General features: G+C 35.1%; 1 protein-coding gene across 4 annotated transcripts in view; it reads right to left on the bottom strand.

The window, feature by feature from the left end:
- Positions 1–395: 395 nt before the first annotated feature.
- B3GLCT (beta 3-glucosyltransferase) overlaps positions 396–22,113 on the bottom strand; it is a 107,079-nt gene continuing 85,361 nt past the window's right edge. For 2 of the 4 annotated variants that reach the window (XM_074216099.1, XM_074216096.1), the window contains exons 12-15: positions 20,574–20,673; positions 18,851–18,970; positions 9,304–9,448; positions 2,986–3,303 (exon numbers count right to left, since the gene is read on the bottom strand). In XM_074216099.1, the coding sequence (XP_074072200.1) occupies positions 3,136–3,303; positions 9,304–9,448; positions 18,851–18,970; positions 20,574–20,673 (533 nt within the window). In that variant the 3' untranslated portion in view covers positions 2,986–3,135. Of the gene's footprint in view, positions 937–2,985; positions 3,304–9,303; positions 9,449–18,850; positions 18,971–20,573; positions 20,674–22,113 lie in introns of those variants that run through there. The other 2 variants (XM_074216097.1, XM_074216098.1) reach the window with 2 other exon arrangements.

Here is a 22,113-nt window from a genome sequence, read left to right on the forward strand (position 1 = left end):
TTGTGCATAGTAGTTGCTTAATAAATTCCTAGGATTTGTTTTTATTCAGAATCATGATTGAAATTAACTAAGTAGTGCCTCATGAGGAAATACCGCCTCCCAACTTCTCTGCAGTCAGTTATGTCACTGCTGTGAGGATGCTGAGTAACAAAGGGACTTGCTTAGGATCCACCAGTGGATCAGAAACAGGACTTAAATCCAGGGCTTTAAGCTCTCTGTATATTATCCCATTCTCCCTTTACATGATATTCCAATGTCAACAAGGCTTCTTAATCTGTTTAAAAAAAAAAAACAAAAGCAAAAGCCTCTCTCCTGAATTCTTCATCTTTTCCTTTCATTTCATTGATTCGGTTTTTTTCCTGTCAGACTAATGAATACATTTGAGAAAACAGAAATGTGATCAAATATTTTTTATTCATGTTTAGCTTATACAGTCTAAGGCAGTAAACATAATTATTCTAAATCCCATAGTCCCAAATAGGAACACAAAGGGAAGAAAGTATCATGTAGGATCTATTTCTCACCTATGGATATTTATTTTCATATACACCCATACACATTCTTAAGTATGTGTATATGTGTACCTCTTTGTCTATACACATAAATCAATTCAGATCCTGTCAAGTAAACTATCATCTGTGTGTCACTGTCCTTTAAAGGGGCAAGTGTAATATAGTCAGAGAACTGAAATTGGAGTCAAGTGAAATTCAGGTTCTGAGAGACCACATAGTGTGATGAGAACATTGATGATTTGAATCCCATTCTGCCACTTATTTCCTTTGTTACCTTGGGCAAGTTGCTTAATCTCTCTATGTCTGTATCCTCCTCTAAAAAAGAGGGAGTTGAATTAGATGACCTCTAAAGCTTCTTCCAACTCTAAATCTGTGATCCAATAACTTAAATCATTTTCATTCTTCTCATTCTTAACTTCCCCATCTGTAAAATGGAAATAAACATGCTTACATTACCTACCTCCCTAGGGATATTTATTACCTTAAAATGCTTCATAAATTTGAGCTATAATTTTTACTATTATTGTTGGAAGTAATTTAGCTCTCACCAGCAGGGCCCTAGGGTCCACCTGGTCCATGAGAAATGAACTACTAAGCCTCTATTGTTAATATCAATGATTAATGATGATAATAGTAGCCTGGCAGAAATCACACTTCTCTAAAGCAAGATTACTTCAGTACTCTATTGATATCTCCTGGCACATTATTTTGACTGACCTCAAATGAATATTTATATTTCAAATGTTTTAAAGCAGGAATTCTTTACCTGGAGTTCATAAACTTGTTTCAAAAAAAATTTGAAATTTTTATTTCAGTACAATTGACTGTCTTTATAATCTTAAAGATTTTATTTTAGGAGGTTTAAAAACAAAATTCTAAGAAGGAGTTCCTAAGTTTTATCAAACTGCCTGAGGGGGCCTTTGGTATATACAGGAGAAGAAGAACCCCTTCTTCAAAGTTACAGTCACAAAAATGAACATAAAGCTTTTAGTCATTAATCAACCTTAGTGCTCCAAGATTTGGAATTTGGATTCATTTGGAAATAAATAAAATGCTGAACTACAGAAAAAATATGTAAAATTTTAAAAAACATTATTTCAACAATATGGCTTTAAAATCTTGCATTTGGTTACAAAAGTAGAGACAGAAAAGTTAAAGAACAACATGTCCGTTTGTTTTTTTTTATTTTTTTACAAAAAGAAAAGAAAAATATTTTACTTTACAAAAATTAGTTTAGAATACTAAGTCAGATTTTATACAAATAGCTTTACAAAACTGAATTATACATAGAAAAAACCAAAATGATTTAAAATATATAATATTCTTTACATGAATGTGTTACATTACTAAGGTTTCATTTGGATAAGGTTTAAAAATGAAAGTGGCTTCAAAACATCATGTTCAAAATACATTCCATAAGAGAACAGGAAAACTACTCAATGGTCTCACTGTCCACCTGTGTAAGGTATGGTGTTCTAAATGAGAAAGACAGAGCTATAAAGCAACATTCAGTGAAACCTAAAAAAAGTACTGTGAATAGCAGGTTTAGAACTTTCAAATTTAATTCACTTCCTGGGACCTATATTATGGATCAACTTAGGTAAAGGCTCCATTCTTATTTTCAGATATAGATGGGTACTATTATTTGGTAGCAATGAGTGAGATTATATGGGCTATAAAGACAGAACTTCAGTGAGCAGTGGGCTATTAACTAATTCCTAGTGTCTAAACAGACTATTAGAAAACCCCTTCTACCCAGGTACCCAGGAAAATTTTAACAGGTACAGAATGAAAATTTTACAAGTGAAAAAGAAAAAAATAAAGAGTATCTAGCAAAAACAAAGGATGAACAGTTCCCCAGAGGTACTCTTGTGACATCTGGAGTAAGCAAGGAAGGACACTGAATGAAGCCTTCATGGAAAACTTTTGGGAGGACACAGACAAAAGTCCCGTGTGATGGACAGGAACAATCTGCTACATGGGAAGGAATTCTCAAATCATGAGTCTTCGCAACCCATAGAGGTTTCCATAAGCCAGTATTTTATGAACATTCATAATCAACAAAATCATTCCTACTCCTTTCCCAGAGAGTATTTCTCATCATTAGTAGATTTAAAAACCAGAAGTTAAAATCAGAACAGTTTCCCACCAACATCTGTGCCAAAACACTTCATTCTTCTATGCACATAATTTTACCCAATAGTCGCCCCTTGTTGCAAAATGTGTTGCAGTATAAGGGAACAGCAAGGGGTCCAAGGTAATGCTCTATTTTCCCTAGGATGAATTGTTGATCATCATGGCTTTAAAATATCTGTTAAATAGGATGTAATATAATAATCTCATGATTCCAAACCAAAGGGATTATTCTAAGAGCCACTCACATCATCACAAAGGAAAAAGCAAAGTAAGTCAAAGTTAGACTTTTCCCCTTCCTCAGATCCCTCCCTTTTTCTCCCACCCCAACCCCCCCCGAAGAAATAACAGAACAATATACAGTATCATCCCTAAGACTAGAAGTTTCCTATGCAAAATGGCACACCTAAGCAGTATAAGTACAACATAGCACAAGAATGCCCAGACCCTCCATCTTCCCATGAACATCTTCCCCAGCAACACAAGTCACTTATAACTCTTCTTTAAAATGTGCCTGCTTCCTGCCACTGGTGGCATCTTTACCACTGGGCGCCAACCAGGTGAAATATACCTTTACTGGATCAATGTTCCAGTGTTTGTGAAATGATATGGGAACTTGGTGAGAAAGGTAGTCCTTTGGGTAATCCACTGGTCGAGCCTGGAAGAAAAGAGACAATTATTTCCCTCTCCATGGAGGTTTTTTTTGTTTTGTTTTCATAGTCAAATTTGCAAAAAGAATGCTTTATAATCTCAACACTCTAATAGCAATTGCATGTCCAAAATCAATACTGGAATACTTTGTACCATCCTTTCTCTATCCTTTACCTATGGGACTTCTTTCTCATCCTTTTTTCCTACCCTAGCCCTTAAATAAGTATATAGGGATATACAGATCTAGAGATCTATAATGTTGATATAGTAACATAATATCTATCATCTAGCTTTGATAATAAAAAGAATACTTTGACACCCCCCCAACCTTTCCCCAGAGAACTAGATAAAATAATTAACATTTAAATGAGATTTAAAAATTTTATATGATTTATGGGGGGGGGGCAGGATAGCTGTTTTGCCCAGGCTGGAAATTAAAAAAAAAAGTAGCATCTGGCTTCAGTTTCTTTTTATAATGCTTAGAGTTTTATATCTTCAATCCCTTTGTTCTAGAAAAATCTATGATGGCTAAAATTAAGATATTACAAATTCATGTGGACTGTATAGCAGTGGCATCACAGATGTGCACCAAGCGTTTCTGCAAAGATTGTTGGTGGCCTCCCAATCCCCCTTGCACATCTGATACAGACTGAAGAACCAAGGGGTTCAACAAGACAGGGGTCACTCAATGTTTTTTCTCTAGTAAATGCTAGTCCCTCTAGAATAGGAAATACATAATTAGAAGTTACAACAAGGTTTGTGTTGGAGAAAGCAGAAAGAGGCTACCCATGCAGAATCTTTATTTTCCTTCTTAACACCAGTCTCCATTCCCTTTTGCCATGCACTTCCAGGACATGTAGACAATGACCTCCAAAGTCATCCCTTCAAACACTAGGGTTTTAAGAATCAATCAAAGAGAATTCAAATAATAATCATGCCCAGAATTAAATAGCCCTTTAAGATTCAAAAATCACTTCATATGTGTTCTCATTCAATGTTTACAACTCAGTGAAGTGGATGCCCATTTTACAGATGAAGAAACTAACACTGATAGAAGTTAGCAATTTGTTTAGCAACACATAGTCTGAAGCAGGTTCAGATGTAATTCTAAGGCCAAGTCCAACATCAATTAAGTGCTACTTTATGCCATTCAACCTCACAAAGACTGTTGATAGAAATACAAAGAAATACAAAGAATAAAGAAAACAACTCCTACACTCAAAGAATCTTCATTCTAATGAAAAATTCTGGCCTTCCAAACTGACTCCACCATGTTATGACACTGTGAGATGAACTATTGCCTACTGAATTAGTGATAGACCTAGCAATAAAAAGTACAGGTTCTGAATGATATATTTCTTACCTATCTACCACTAATTTGGAGGCAACTAGGTGACATCATAATGCACAGAGAACTGGATCAGGAATCAAGAAGACCTAGGTTCAACATTTTAGCCTCTGACATACCAGTATTATGTCTATGGGCAAATCACTTAGCTTTTGTCTGACTCAATTTCCTCAATTGCAAAATGGATATGTAAGCACCTCATTTTATTGGGTTGTTGTGAAAATCAAATGAGTTGTTAACACTTAAAATAATTTTTTTGCCCATTAAGTGAATAGGTTGTAACTGAATCATAATCCTAAAAAATGGTCTTGGGGGAAAAATACCTTATTCATCTCTTTCTCTTCTATCCAAAGCATTTTTTTCTTTTGATGTTCTTGTGATTGTCAAATGATTCAACATCAAAAATTGACATGATTTTATAACTGGCAATGACATTAAGAGAAGCATTACCATCTACTTTACTGCTACAACCCAAGGGCCATAGGATCTTTCAATCTGACTTGTAACCAAGACCCATGTGTGAATTCTTTGAAAGTTAGAACTATCTTAGTTTTCTGTGTTTTGCACATAGTAGTGATTAAAAATGTCTTTTGCCTTCATTAATCCTCTCATTCATTTTTTAAAAGATTCATAAAATGAGGGGTTTGTGATACTGAAAAGTATAGATACTTCACATCACTAGCTGGGTACTATCTTGTTTTTTCAAATTGTATCCTCAAAAGCACAGTGTTTTTCACATAGTAAGCAAGTGATCCTTTAACAAATTTTTATTCATTCATTCATTCATTCATAAATAACATGAAGATAACTTTCAGTTAGACTAGAACCCCTTAAAACAGGGTAGCAAAGTAGAAAATGTTCCCTGAGATCAGCAAGAAAACATTAAAAATCATGAATAGTTAGGCAGGATTGGCTTTAAATATTCTAAATCTTGAAGTGGTTAATAACTAGATAGGAGTTGTACTGGAGAAAAGTGAACCAGAAAATATATTCACAGACACACATAAATATACATACATATGTGCTACCATCTATTCTAATTGGTTATTAATTTTTTAAATAATAATAGTTAAGGGCAATCATAAATTATTTGATGTTTATTTATAAGAATCTCTGAGGCTTAAGTGGCAGGAAGAAAAGAAAAAGCCTGAGAGGACATATTGTTGGATTTTTTACTTTCATTCTCAATTCAATTCTCAGATGATTTCACAATGGTCCCAGAAAGGAGAATTGAGAACAACAGAGGCAAATCCTCACTCATTCTGCATGGCTGAAAATGAACTGTTTGCATCACTAATACAGCTAACACAATTTCTGTCTATTAATGGAGATTACAAGAGGGTCAGATTTAGTCTCACAAGTCATGTTGAGAGAACCTAGTTTATTAAGCACAAACATGTGCTAATGATTTTCATTAAATGCAGTATGGGAAAAGAACAAGATGAAGTTCATGGAAAGTGAAATCCATTCAGAGAAGTGTGTGTTAATACCCAAGAGTCCTGTAAAGAAATAAATGTATTTATAATGCCAAGAGAGACCCCTCACAGGTTACCCTTAGAGGATAAGAAATTAGGACAAACTGAACAGATGTATGAAGAATACTGACTAGCTGTTCTCCAACTCCACTAAATATAAATAAAGGAAACCATGCCTAAACTGTAGTGGAGGGGATATAAGTGGGGCTGAAATAGGTAGTTTTAAGGAAGAGTTTTTTTAATCCAATATTGTATTGTGGTCCTCTTGGACAGTCTGATGAAGTCTATGGATTCCTTGTCAAAATCATGTTTTTAAAATGTATAATATATGTGATTACAATGGAAGTCAATAATATTGAACTATACTTATGAAAACATATATATCATATATGTACATGTTTTTTAAGTTCATGGACTTTACATTGAGAACTCTTCTTCCAAGGGTTGGGGCACATTGAACTTCATCAAAAAAAAAAGCTGTTCTGTTCTTCCTTAGATACAGAATCATAGAATTTAAAGGCAGACCTCTCTGTGAGATCTTGGTTTAGACACAGGGATGGTGAACTTCAGACTTTTCACCATCTTTCCTCACAGAGTTGTGCTTCATAAATCTTAAAACACCATGGAAAATGTGAGCTAATTAGAGGCCATCTAGAAATATCCTAAGACTTGGAATATGGGATTAAGTGACTTGCCCAAGGTCACATATAGGAAGAAACTGAGTCAGGATTCCAATGGAGGTTCTCCAACTCCAAATCGGGGGGGGGGGGTCTTTTCATTACCTGATTTCATATCCTGCCTCAGTCATCTACTAACTGTGCAACCATGGGCAAGTCACTTTATGGTCTTCAAGTCTCAGTTTTGTCTTCTGTAAAATAACATCTACTTCACAGGGTTGTTTTAAAGATCAAATGGATGATGGATGTAAGGCATCTTAGAAACACTAGTAAAAATTATCACTATCATTATTATCAAGGTACCACATTACCTAAATCAAAGTCCTTATTTTACAGATACTATTTTTTTTAAAGAACTCTGGCTGTAAAGAGGAAGACCTATTCTTAATCCCTTTCTAGAACCAGAATTCCATTATAAAATATTCGCTGAAATAGTCAGTAGAAAAGAAACCAAGCATTTGGTTTCTTTGGCATGTATTTGGCATGGCTCTGATTCAGAGCGTTATGCTCACATAGTTAGTAAGTCAATATGAAACAATAGATGTTCATCTCTCCTCTCAGAGCACAGACTCCTGCCACTCTGATGGCCTTTTGAAGATATCTAGGCCAACTACCTTAATTTACAAAGAATGAAACTAAGTTCCTGGAGTGAAATGATTTGCCCATAGGTCACTAAGTGAATGAGGGTCTGCACATGGAATGAGAATCCAGGTCTCTAGATTCCCTGCTTAGTGTTTTGTTCTGGCCTTTTTTCCCCCCATTATGCCAGACTCACTTTGAAAATTAAAAAAAAATCAGTTTTCAAATTTATGGCTCTCTAGGAGAAACTTCAAACATTATTAGATAAAACAACTTACTAGGAATCCTAGACTCCATTTATATTTTTTAGTTTTAGAAAGGCTTGAAATACATTGCCTATGGAACACAAATCAGGAGCTTTTAAGAATGGAGAAGTAAAAAATGAATTACATTAAATTTTCTTTCCTAGAATTTATGCCTAAGGAATAGGTTATTTTCTTCCTTTAGCTGGAAAGAATAGGAGAGCAGATATATGGACCCTGTCTACTTTTTTCCTTTGTGAGCAGACTCACAGTATTCTATTTTAATATCTTTCTTTCTCTTTTTCTTTTTTTAAAAGCCAAGTTTTTCCCTCGATAGCCAGAGCTGCTGCCCACATCTAAGAACTGTCATGTTAATATAGTGATAGATTATATCTCTTTTATTCCAAGAGTTTTAATAATTTTTTTCATTTTTCACTAGAGAGCCAAAGAATCATCCACTTTTCTGAGTCTTTATAATGTCATATGTCTAAGGTTTAGAATGGGTAAGAACAGACAGGATTTTGAAAGAACAGGAAAAATGTCCTTTTGTCAAAGAGGATGCTCCAAGTTGATCATTAAAGAGCTATTTTTATCTTTCCTTACAGCACTTAGGGATGTTTAAAGGGGAATCTGCCTCATCCAATGATGCAAATACTTTTTTCTGCCTTGCTATAGTTTCCTTCTCCACTGATAAAACTGTCATGGTTGAATTTTTATATCACTAGGGTAAGCAACTGCTGCTTGGTGGGGGACATAAAATATAAACCTCTTGAATCTAAAATCAGGATTTAAATGCCATTTCAGTGCTTGTTATGGCATCTAAAGTAGACATACATTTACATTTTCAAGTCCTGAATAGCTATGAATTTCTCTAAGAAAAGCCTAGTGTAGGTGTTGAAGGCACTGTTGTTATTAATCTAAATATAGCACAGAGATTTCATTTTGGGAATATAAACACATTCATAGACCTACTTCTCAAAGAACTACTAAAAACAGTGTGCAGGAGGAACATATTTCCCCAAAGATTATAAGGATGATACAAATATATCATTGATGACTTGTGGAAATCACTACTGCTTCTCCTTCTTCCCACTCCCATCCTCCACCCCCTGCCCCAGTATGCATCTTCACCTAGTACACAACACTGAAGTTTAACAGACTAGAGGCAGTGAGAATAAAAAGAAGGAAAACCCAACAAAAAAACTACAAAATTGATGATAATACTAGAAAAGGAGGCAAAAATTATACATGTCGGCAGAATTAAATTCAACCGCTTTGAAAGCTGCAAGTTGAAAAAGAATTAAATCCAAGCTAGAGGGATGCTAGGTTTGTCCAGGATATTTTCCATCACCAAAATGAGCAAATAGTGAATATCCTTTTTTTTGATTAAAAATGTCCAACATTATGTGAAGGGACAGGTTTTCCCTAGTCTCTTAGGACAAGCGATACTTGTCATATGCCATTTACTTTCCTTTTAATCCCACCTTTGTAATATTTTGTGACACAATAGCTTCCCCCCCCCCCACTTCTGCTCCTATCAAAGAGGTCTCCATGTAATGCCCATCTGGAATCTGTGTAAATAATTCTCAAAAGAAATGATGGTGAGGGAAGAGAAATAGACTTCTCCAAGGAGAAGAAACCCTCCCCCCTCCTTTTATTAAGCAGCACGGAAAACAATCCTCTCACCTGATGAAAGAGAGGGCTGTGCGTCACTGGGACTCCCAGACCACTGAAACACATGCCAAGTACCATGTCATCTGGGGCATCATTGCTATAACATCGACACTTACTGGACAAAAGTCTCCGGACTGCTTCTCTGCTAAAGACCATACTAACAGGCAAAGACATAAAGACAAACAAAAAACAAACAAACAAAAAACTTCAAAAGTCATTTACTTGGATAGAGAAATCTAGTTCAGTCAATACACATTTTTGATTGTGATAAAAGAGCGGTTTCTCTGGGGCTCAAAGGTCACTTCCTAATTACCCTGTACAAAAGAAATTCTTTTTGTGATTTCTGTCCAATATTAACACTTAAATAAATATTTTAAACATGAAACAGATGTTTTCCCTGTGGGTAAATTTTTATTTCTTTGTACATTTCTAAGTTCTTGGCAAAAATATGTTGCCTCGCGTTCTCTTTTTCAAATTATCAGTTAGAAAATTAAAATACTCCCTGGTATTGGAACTCTCCATGACAACATACACTGGAGTTCTCTTTGGATAAACAACAGCCTCTCCTTCTCAGAGACATCCTTAATTCCTACCCACTATGAATGATTTAGCTGGGCTATCCAGGTCCAGATCCCTAAGAACTTGTGGTCCAGAATATTCCTTACTGACAGTAAGGAAAATAGATTTTAAGAGAATTATAAATTCTTAAAAAATGGAAAGGTACTCAGTGATGATTTTAGACCAATCACTTACTTAAGGCAGGAATTCTTTTATATCCCCCTGGAAAGTGATTATCTTATTCAATCACTGTTAAAATACATTCAATGAAATATAATTCACTATGAGGAGAAGAAAATGGGGGGGGGTGTTAATTTCTCTTCAAGTTGAGTTAAAATCATCTCCCCTTTCATTTTAACTCAGAGATCTTAATGGAGACCAAATCAAATAAGGGAACTCTCTCTTCCCCTTGGTCAGCCTACTGAAATTTGTAAATGTCAAAAGATAGCAATGGTGCCCCCTATGTCTTCTCTACTTCCGACTTAATAGCTTTAGTCCTTTCAACTGATGCCCCTTGTAACATGGTTTTGAATGTCTTCATCATCCTGGTTGACACTCCTTTGGACTTGTTCTAATGTTTGATAGAATCCTGAGAGAAAAATGTAAGAATCTTGTTTTCGGGGTTTATTGTTGGAGTTCTGGATTAAATTTCTGTTACTTTGGTCAAGTTGCCAGCCTCTCTGAATGATTCTACTTTGGTCTAATCTAGTCTATTCTGATACTGAGCCTTATTATTATTTTGTATACACTTGGAAACTATAAAAGAGAAGCATTAGGGGAGTCCTGAGTCATCCTGATGCAAAGATAATTGTTCCCTGCCTCAATTCACAAAATGAAAGACACATAAGGACATAATCTTTCTCCTTTCCCCATTTTACCTACCACCCCAAAAAAAGTTAACCTAAAGGAGTTTAAACGTTTTCCTAGCTGATCACTCCTTTCTTGACTCTAGAATGGAAAGAGGTCATAAAATTCCAAATTACCCCTTAAAAATAGCATAAGGAAAACACATTTTTATTACTCATAAATGAAAACAACAACATCCAAAGAATTCCTAGAGAACAATAAGACAGTCATACCACTGTCTCTTCCGTTTTTACAATTTCCTTTTTTTTTCTCTGTGTCAGTCTTATGCCTTGTTGACATCAATGGTTTTTGTACTGGTCCAGATCAATAAGGTTTGACCTTTGGAGAGGTCAATAATATTTCTTTTAGTAAAAGATCCCTTGTGATCCTAATTAGCTAATATTAGAGCAAAACAGATCTTAGAACAGACATATTTCTTTTTTGTTTTGGCACATGTTTATTTTTACTTTTTTCACAATTTCATTGTACAACATTTTTTGATATTTTTTTTGGCTAGGCAATCAGGGTTAAGTGACTTGACCAGGGTCATTCAGCTACTGACCACATTTGAACTTAGGTCCTCCTGACTCTAGGAGAGTGCTATATTCACAATACCACCTGGCTGCCCCTTTAACATTTATTTTTAAAATTTTTGAGTTCCAAATTCTCTCTCTTTCCTTCCCATCCTCTTCTTTGAGAAGGCAAGCAATATGATATTGATTATAAATGGGCAGTTACAGGCATGCTTCTTTTAAAACATCTTACTGTCAAGAGTGAGTGGGTGGTGGAGGGAGTTTAAATGTGATTTTTATCCTGATCAAAGCAATGGCATCTTTTCCATCCAATTCAATAAACATTTACCACTTTTTTTTCAGTTTTTACAAGGCAATGTGGTTAAGTGACTTACCCAAGGCCACATAGCTAGGTAATTATTAAATGTCTGAGACCAGATTTGAACTCAGGTACTCTTGACTCAAAGGCTGGTGTTCTATCCACTGCGCCATGTACCACCCCAAACATTTACTATTAAATATATAATGTGTGCTAGATCCTGGGGAAAAATACAAAGTTCTGATGACGCTGAACTTTTCTATATGGATCAAGAGACATTTATTAAATACCTATTATGTTTCAGGTACTATGGAATGATGTAAGGACAAACATGAGTTGGGGGAGACAGCATGTAATTTATAGTATGTACAAACTATATGCAAAATATATACAAAGTAATATAAGAAGAAAGGAAACTAGGAAATGGGAAGTTTCTCAGGAGAGGTGGTGATTGAGCTGAGTAGTAAAGGAAACAGGAGAATCTACAAAGTAGAGCAAGAAGCCAGTCTAAAGACCAAGAGAAAAGAGATAGTGTTGTGTGTGAGGAAGAAGAAAGCTAATTTGGTTGGGAGGGGAATAAGGTATAATAAAGGAATCAGGTTATGAAGGAGTTAAAGTAGGCTAAACAAGGAGGCTGAAACCAAATTGTGAAGAGCTTTAAAAGCCAGAGAAATTTCCATTTTAACTTAAAGGCAAAAGAGAACTACTAGATTTTATTGAATAGGGGAGTGACATAATCAGTTCTCTGGTTTAGAAAAATTCTTTCTTTTAATCTCCATTTCCATATTACCACTTGCCTCTTGAATATTTCTAAAGCTATATCCCAGAGGCATCTCAAACTCAACATTTTCAAAAAAAAATTCTCTTTCCCCAAAAAACATATCCTTATTTTGAACTTCCCTATTTCTTCTCTATTTCTATTTTTTTCCAATGAGGAAGCTAAAGTCCAGAAATAGGAGGTGATTAACTCAATGATAAATCAGATAGTAAATAGCAAAACTAGGATTACAATCAGATCTTCAATTGAAATTTCCCTATTCCTCATATCATCCTTGATTCCTGACTCTCTCACTGCACATTTCTACTCTGTTGTCAAAATTTGTCATTTCTATCTCCCCAATATTGTTTAGTTTTTTTTTCCCTTACATGACCATTACACTAACTCAGGACTTCAACGTGCAAAAATTAAAAATTTGGGGATCCAGCTTCTGGGAAATTTAATCATTTTATTAATAAAGTCAGTACATTTATTAATAAAAGAATGGTCACTTGGAGATGTTCCTTAAGGGTGGCAATTAACTCTGATTGCTTAACACAATGGGAAATAGGCTATATTAAAGTAGCTGACTTGTCTAAGATCACCCACCTAGGACTTGATTCAGGTTCTCTACAGCTAGGTGATACAGTGATGAGAGCTAAACCTGGAATTTGGTAGAACTAAGTACAAAACTGACCTAAAATTCCTACTTATTATGTATCCTTGGAGAAGCCATTTAACCTCTGTCTACCTCAATTTCTTCACTTTAAAAAAGGAAGAATAATGGCATCTACTTTTCTGGGTGGTTGTGATAATCAAATAAGATAATATTTGAAAAACATTTAGAATCATGTCTGACATATAATAGCCAATTAACAAATACTTGTTTCCTTCCTCTGCCTCTATATCTAGTACTTTGCTCCTTTATTTTCCTCCTGTAACTATATGGGGAAAAGTAGAAACAGAAGAAAATCTTTGTAATGATTTGATCCATTTGTAGTTCTATAGGTTCTGTAAGTTTTGATTTGGTAAAGTACAAGCTGAGAGTGAATTTATCCATTAGCAAATCTGTGATTTCTTTCTACATATCCTGAGTACTAGCAACAAAATCCAAATAGCCCAAGCACATGTGGACTTGAAATAAAATGTTTTTATTAAGATATTAGTGGGTTACTTAAGCAGCTGTCCTGACATGGAAAATTGCCCATCAACTTGTGTCACAAAAGAACCATATGTCCATCCTGGAAGCCAATTTTTAAATATTTAAAAGATGTTTAGAGGCTAGAAGTTTAACACTGATTTTCTTTGATATCTTTATTTCTTTTAAATTGGAAATGTTAAAACAGGAGGCAGGGACCCCCCCCCCAAAAAAAGAAGAGAAGTCAGTATTCTCCATCAGAAAACTGTCTTGTGAAAATTTCTTTCAGAACTGTCTCCTAGAGTCCTTCTTTAAAAATTATTTTATCTATGGGGCACCTAGGTGGTGTAGTGGATAAAGCACTGGCCTTGGAGTCAGGAGAACCTGGGTTCAAATCCGATCTCAGACACTTAATAATTACCTAGCTGTGTGGTCTTGGGCAAGCCACTTAACTCTGTTTGCCTTGCAAAAACCTAAAAAAAATATTTTATCTATCATTTTATAATGAAATATTTTGGCTCTGGGGTTAAGAGCTTATTCCACAAGACAATGGTGCAATAGATGGAGGGTGCCAAAAAAGCCTGAGTTTAAAACTAGCTTCAGACACCTACTAGCTTTATGACCTCGAACAAGTCACTTACTTTCTGTTGTCCTCAGCTTTTAATGTTTATGGGATATGAAAATAGCATCTACTTCCTAGGGCTATGAGAATAAAAACTGAGTATAAAAAACTGAGCAAAGATTCTGGCACAAAATATGCATTTAATAAATGTTAGTTCCTTCTCTCCCTCTCTTTGTTCCTTCTATGATTGCCCTTCTTCTGTCTCTTACTAGGTGACTTAAAGGTATTTCTCCTTCCATCTAGACTATATCTTTCTTCTCCTACTCAAACTCAGTCTATCAACAGAACTTCTGGGTCTCGTCATTATTTTGTTTACTTTTTAATTATTTAATTTATTTTTTCCATAATTTTTAAATTAAATTTAATTATTTAAATTATCATTGAATTGATCTCCTACCATCAAAAAAGAGAATATTCAACAAGATAAATCCAAATGTGTCAAGGAAGATTAGGTACCATGGGATTATATAAGGATTAGATCAACCACCATATATTCAGTGTCTACTATGTGCCCATCATTACAGGGATGGGAGATAGTGGGGATAGAATGAGGATAGGGGTAGAACTTATTTCATTAGTATTGGGAAATCCTAGATGAGTAAAATCCTCTACGAATGCTTGACAACACATTTTCTGCAGCAATCTATCAGGGCTCTAAGCAATTCTCTAAAATCAGATTTTGAATAGCTAGCATGTGCCCCATAACTAGGTGAGATTCAAATCTTCCTTAGAGATTAGTGCTCTCTGTCATTTGTTCTCTCTCCCCCTCTCCCTTTCTCTCCCACTCTCCTTTCCCTCTCTCCCCTCTCCCTCCCCTTCTCTCTCTCTCTCTCTCTCTCTCTCTCTCTCTCTCTCTCTCTCTCTCTCTCTCTCTCTCCCCCTCTCTATCCCTCTCTCTCTCTCTCTCTCTCTCTCTGTCTCTCTCCCCCTCTCTATCCCTCTGTCTCTCTCTCCTCCCTTTTCCCCTTTCTCCTTCTCCTTCTCTCTTCCCCCCTTTCTCCCTCTTGCTTCCCTTCTCTCCCTGCTCTCTCCCTCCTCTCTCACCCCTTCCCTCTCTCCTCTCCTTCTCTCTCTCCCCCTCTCTCTCCTCTCCCCCTCTTCCCCTTCTCTCTCCCTCTCCCTCCCAATCTCTCTCCTCTTCCCTCTCCCTCTCTCCCTTTCCCACCAGGATGTGGAAATGGATGTGGAAATGAACATTAGGGTCAGTGAGGAGACTCATCTAATTTGGATTGAGATGCAAGAACAGATAATGAAACATACTGCTCTTATCTGAGGAGGGGAGTTGGGAAGCTCATCCAGAGGCTGCAAGAAGACTGAAGAGGCAACATAGCACACCTGGCCAAATGGGCTTGCTGCATTACACATTCTTACCTAGCTGTTTTAATTTGTTACATCAAAGGATTCCACTATCCTACATATATGTTTGTGTCCATACATGTGTGTAGACATGAGCATGTATACCAATAAATGATTATAATGTGAAAACAAAAAACATCAATAATTTAATTTTTAATTTTTTTTTCAATGAGAGTTGATATTGGTGATTATTTTGGTCACCTTACATCTTTGGGTCTCATTCTCCCTCCCTGAAGAGGTTTTAAATTACATGACTCTCAAAGGTGCCTTATTGTTCTGAAACTCTCCGCGTCTGTAGAGGACCTCAAATGCCAGACTGAAAAGTATGACGTTGAGTAAATCAAGAGCTACACAATACACAACTGGGCAGATTGAAAAACTCAAGAAATCTTGGCTAAGCAGCTCCATAAACCTAAGAATTTTTTTTTGCCATCCCCTTTATATTCACACTGTAATACTTCTCTCAGTTCCTGTTAATTTGCATTCTCCCATACATCACTACCTTTGCTCCTACAATCTGCCTTGGTCAGTTAATCAAGTAGCATCTATTAACTAACTATTGTTTGCTAAACACTCTGTTAAGAGATGGGAATACAAAAACAAGACATAAGGAAAAATAAAGACAACCACCAAAAAAAAAAACCCTGCTCTATTCCATTGATCCACTTTGTTATTGTTTAGCCAGCACTGGACAATTTTGATGACAGCCACTTTATAATATAGTTTTAAATATAATATGACTAGGTCACTTTATTTTGGGATAAAAATCTATTAAATTAAAGGGATTTCCAACCATAATGAAGAAGGATATATTTATATTCCTGCCAATACTGACTAAAGAATCTAGTGCAATCTTTTACAAAAGCTGGTGACAGATAACCCAGAGAGTCTGGAATTACAAATTCAGCTAAATCTTGCCCTTGCCGGATTGTTGTAAATGGAAATTGGTTCTATATTTGTAAAGAAATTGAGATTCTTTTCTTATTCTCCAAGTAACTGAGTATAACTGAAGATATATAATGGAGGAAGGTCCCAAATCTGTGGATATAATAAAAGGGCAATTTATGCCCCTTTTTTGCATTCTTAGTTAGCTGGGTGATTCAATGACTAGAGAGTACTGGACCTGCAGTCAGGAAGATTGGAGTTCAAATCTGGACTTAGTCATTCATAGTGACCTTGGTCAATTCACTTAACTTCCCTCAGTTGCTTCAACTATAAAATGAAGATGACAACACCTACCTCATACAGTTGTTGTAAGGAACATATAAGATAACATTTGTAATAATTAACTGTAAATTTGTAGTAATTTGTTATTTGTTAATAATTTAACACAATGCTTTTCACATAGTAGATCCTTAAAGAAGAGCACATTTCTCTTCCTTTCCCCTTATTCTTCCTGTTGGCCCTGAGGTCTAAGAATGACTCTGTGATTCAGAGAGTCAAGGGTCAGAGGATCCTATTCCTTCTCCCTGAACTGCAAGTCATAAGCAAGCCTATGTCTGGATGGGAGGTCCTCCTATATCAAATAGCTCCAGAAGCATCCTTATGCTTTGTGGCTAGCAAGAAGAGACTTGAGACTGACTACCCCTTCAGTAAATCCACAGAGGTCTGGCTCAACCAATTAAAATCATAAAGATGACAGGAAGCAATTTGAGCATTTTTATATCTACTCTGTAGTTGGAAAAAGTGGGAAGGAATATCTCCTCCACTTCACATCCCCCAAAAAACAAACAAAAAACCTTATTTTAATTGATTTTGTACCCACAGGATTACATCAAAATATATAACCAAAAATAGAACAAATTTAATGTCAAAGGCTTATCTTTTGTTTTTGTTTTGTCTTGCTTTTTAAAGATAAAATCTGTGACTTCATTGGTATAGAGAAGTTTCCATGAGGAAGTCCCCTCTACTAATGAGCTCTACAACTCTCTACACTTCTAGGCTTATTAAACAGGAACTTTTTATCATTTTTGTGTTACAGATCCCTCTGGCAGTCTAGTGTAGCCTATAGACTTCCATTGTGTTAGGGCCTGTCTCTATGGCTCCTGTATTTGCTTTAAGGTAGACAGATAGAAGGCCCTTAGCCTACTTTCTTCCATTCTTGCCTCAACATCTCAATTCCTGAAGTCTTAGCTCTGAATGAATAATAAATACTTGAAACTTCATTAACTCTAGAGTCAGGGTGACTAACTAAGCATAATTAGTCTTTCCTATTAGTCTTGCCTATTTCTCAGAATCATGTTTTTAAATGTCTAAAATAAAATACATAGAAATAGAAAGGAAATTAATTATATTAAAATATAATCAAAATAGTTTTAAAAAAACAAACTCCTGGATCTTGGCTTAGAGAGTGGCCTAGGGTATCGAGGTCATTTAGCTTCCATACGTCTGAGGCAGTTTTCTTGATTCCAAAGATAGCTTTCTAGAGAGTCACAATACCACATTGCATCTCTCAAAGTACTCATTCTCAACTGCTCTTTAAAAGTATGCATTATAGAATAAAGGTAAGATAATAGATTGAGCAACTCACTCATCTGTTCCCTATCAATGCTCTAAGACTGTAAGTTGCAGAGACAGTGCTTACCTGCATTGATAGGGATAGTTTCCTCACCTTAGAGATCTCTATACCAATGAAAACACAGGTCTAGTCCCTATTATAAAATCATAAATGAATTTCTTAAATATCTAATTTTCTTGTTGTTGGGTCATTTTTCAGTCATGTCCTACTCTTCCTGACCCCATTTGAAGTTTTCTTGGCAAAGATATTAGAGTGGTTTGCTATTTCCTTTTCTGGAATTAAATGATTTAATTAGGGTCACACAGTTAATAAGTGTCTGAGATCAGATTTAAACTCAAGAATATGGGTCTTCCTGATTCCAGGCTCAGCATTCTATTCACTGTGCCATGTAGCTGGCTGAAAGACAGCCATAAGAACAAAATTACAATCCTCAAAGATTTTAATCCATATTTTAAAAATATGCCTACCATTAAAATTAGTTAATTGATTTAAACAATATACCACTGTAATTTTTTTATCAAGTACTCTGACACAGAGAATATTTTCATATACTCTAAAGACAAAACATTCTTTTTGAGATTTATGATAGTACAGTGGATAGAGCACTAGAAAGGGTGTCAGAAAAACATGGGTTCAAATTTTACCTGCAACCCTAGTCAAATCAGTTTACCTCTATTTGCCTCAGACAACTTCCTAAGAGTTATCTAACAAGTCACAGGGATAGAAGGAATTTCAATAGAGGAAGCTCCATGCCACAAATAGTTTTTTTGTGGTTTTTGTTTTTTTTAAACTAAATAACCCACCTATCACTCAAAAATAGATAATTAACACAGTGTAAATACATTTACATCATGGAATTCATGGAATATGGAATTCAGAATGATTACAGATAAATATAAAACAAAGTTGGGAGGCATCTCAAGATTCAATTACCCTCCTCCTCCAGTGATGTAGCTGTATCCTCCAGTTCCTAGTCCGTAGCCATAACGTTCTCCTAGAAACACTGGTTCACTTGATTCATAACAGCTAAGCAGGTTCCGGAGCCTGGAGATACTAAAATATCAATGGTATGCATAATTAACAATTACTTTTTCAAACACCATTTCTGGTAAATGTTTCATGGCTCCTCAGACCTGCTGTGCAGAGCATACTAGCTATATCAAAAGTTGTAACTGGAGTTCAAATAGCTTATAGAAGCAATAAAATCAGCCAATAATCCCCTAAAGGACTTGAGAGAGTGAGGGATAGTTCTATTCTTCTCTCTGCACTTTCCTTCCCTTCTTCTAAAAATATTGTAAAGGCCACCTTCACTAGATCTTTCCTTCAAGTCTGACATTAAAAATTCAAATTAGTCAAATTGTTTTTTAAATTATATAATAAAGTTTTCATATACTTCAAGGAGTTACAATTTCATTGCAATGGGTGTTCCCTATCTGCACTGATAATTTAGAAGACAGTTTTCAATTCACTGCTTATATGGTGACAATCTCCCCAAACTTTGTTTATCTGGTCCTCAGTTGACAGACAACTGGTCATTCCTAGGTCTGGAATGTCTTTTTTTTATTGGAAGTCTTTTTATCTTTGCAGCACCTTTGAAAGCTTGCCTTGGAGAGCCTAGGTTCATCTTTGTATATTATTATCATTTGATATATTTCTATACATTTGAGGAGTTTAAGAGAGGGGGAAAGCTTTTATGCATATATGAAAGGTAGACTCCCTTATTGGCTTTTGCTCTAATAGATTCTCTCAATTATCATTTTGTTAAAAATTTCAATTTTCAAGAAAACTTAAATAACTGGTATGTATTTAATTCTATTGTCAACAACAAAGACTGTCTATGGGAACTGCTCTGCACTGGAGACCTTGGTCATATATAGTAAACAGCCAATGGCTGTTATATGCATGTCAGCTAACAATAAATGGCTCCATAAGAAACATATTAGGAATGGGAAGATTTCAGAGAATAATGAGATTTGTATGAACTGATATAGAGCAAAGTGAATAGAATCAAATATATAATTGTGTATATAGATATATAGACAATAGTGTTAAAAAAAAGACTGTTAAAAACTAACAGAAACAAGCTAACAGTGGACAATGTTGGTTCTCTAGTACTAAGGTTAAAAATATGACATCCTCTTATAGTAACATGGTAAACTATATGAATGAAAAGTTATATAACTTTGTGTTACCAGTAGTAATCAATGGACTAGATAGTTTTACTTTTTTGTGGAAAGGCACAAAAGGATACTGTTTATTGCTAAGTGACTAACAAGTCAAAATAAAATGTATCAAATAAAGTATTTTTCACCTTAAAAAATAAAAATAGCCTATATGGCACCATGAATATATGAATGCTTAATAAAAATCAATGATAAAATTAATCATGATATTTATATTAATCACAATATCTAGAAAATATGAAAAGAGAAAGATTGCATTAACTAAGGCTTTGAATGTATATTTAGAATCTCTATCCAAACAAGAACAAGAATGACTTTTTTTTTTGCAAGGCAAATGGGGTTAAATGGCCCAAGGCCACACAGCTAGGTAATTATTAAGTTTCTGAGGCCAAATTTGAACTCAGGTACTCCTGACTCCAGGGCCAGTGCTCTATCTACTGCGCCATCTAGCCACCCCAAGAATGACTTCTTACCTTATTAATGTATCATCATCTACAATGACTAGCCAAGATGTTGTATCACTGCTATGATTCAAAAATCTTTCCAAAATAGCAAAGGTCTTTCCACAATGACCTAAGAAAAAAGGACAGGAAAACATATAGTTACCAGAGATGTCAAGGGCCAGAGACAGGGCTTGAATATGTCCTCTGATATAAAATGTTATATAAATGAAAATGATAGTCAGTATTTTTATCTATATACTAAATGGAAACATATAGGAAACATATGAAGGTAAAGTGACCCAGGTTCTATTTCTATTGAATGAAAAGCCTATATTTAAATTAGGCAAGTTTGGATGGAAGGATAAAAGTTAGATTTAAGATCATAGGACTTCAAAGGGAGAAGGGACTTTGGAAGTCACATAGTCTAAGCCATGCCATACCCTTGCCATAACTCCAATTTTCTTGAGTTATACTGCCCAATTCTGGGAATCCAGGTGGTACAGTGGATAGAATGCTGGAACTGGAGTCAAAGGGACCTGAGTTCAAATCCAGTCTCTGTGACCCTAGTCAAGTCATTTAAGCCTGTTTGCCTCAGTTGCTCATTTGTAAAATGAGCTAGAGAAGGAAATGGCAAAACACTCCAGTATCTTCACAAATGGGGTCACAGAACATTGGATATGATTGAAACAACTCCACAGAGGCAAAACAAAAAAGGCCAACCTTGACTAAAGCTTGAAATGGTTAACAATACAAACCAATTATATGGTTCATTTTAACAGATACCTAAAATTGGCAGAGTTGAAACTATAAAATTATTGAGAATGGCATAGTCTCTTTGTTTGATCAATGAAAAAAAGAATTATCTAGTTTGTACATTACTTGTATTTTTAGCTTCCTCTTTCATTGTTTTGTAATGACTTTGTTTCATAGACAGAAAGTTGATGAAACTCAAGTCATTCAATTTTATAGTTTAAAAAAGAAAGTTAAATCATTTTATCATATACTATTTTAAAAATATAAACTACACATACTCAATATTGAGTCATCATGTACATATCTGTTCTAAATAGCTGTTGTATGATCAATTATATGATATATTACTAACCCCAATTACATCATGTCTACAGAAAACTGAAAACTGATATTCAAAACTACAACAATGATGCCCTGCCAGGGTCTTTAATCATCAAAGATTAAAAAAAAAAACTCCTGAACATAACATGTTTTTTACTGTTGTTAGGAAAGTTATTGAAAATATTCCATCCATTTATGGATATGGTATCTATGAGAACAAAGGGAAACTGATTCTACAGTAAGTGAACTCAAGTTGACACGCTAAAACATATCACCTGAATTAAGAAGTTATAAAATATAAATTGATTTTGAAAAAGGATGATGAAAGACTAATTCGACTGAAGGCTATATAGTGCTTCTGATCACAGGTATGAACAAACTACCATAGAGTTAGATCAGATCAAAAGGGAGAGATACTTTCCCTGATCTGGCTAAAAGTAGAAAAAAAAAAATCTAGGGATTGGCTTGGAGATCCTTCAGTGTAATTTCCACTGAA

This window comes from Macrotis lagotis, chromosome 1, assembly GCF_037893015.1.
Source record: "Macrotis lagotis isolate mMagLag1 chromosome 1, bilby.v1.9.chrom.fasta, whole genome shotgun sequence".
Classification (NCBI taxonomy): Eukaryota; Metazoa; Chordata; class Mammalia; order Peramelemorphia; family Peramelidae; genus Macrotis; species Macrotis lagotis.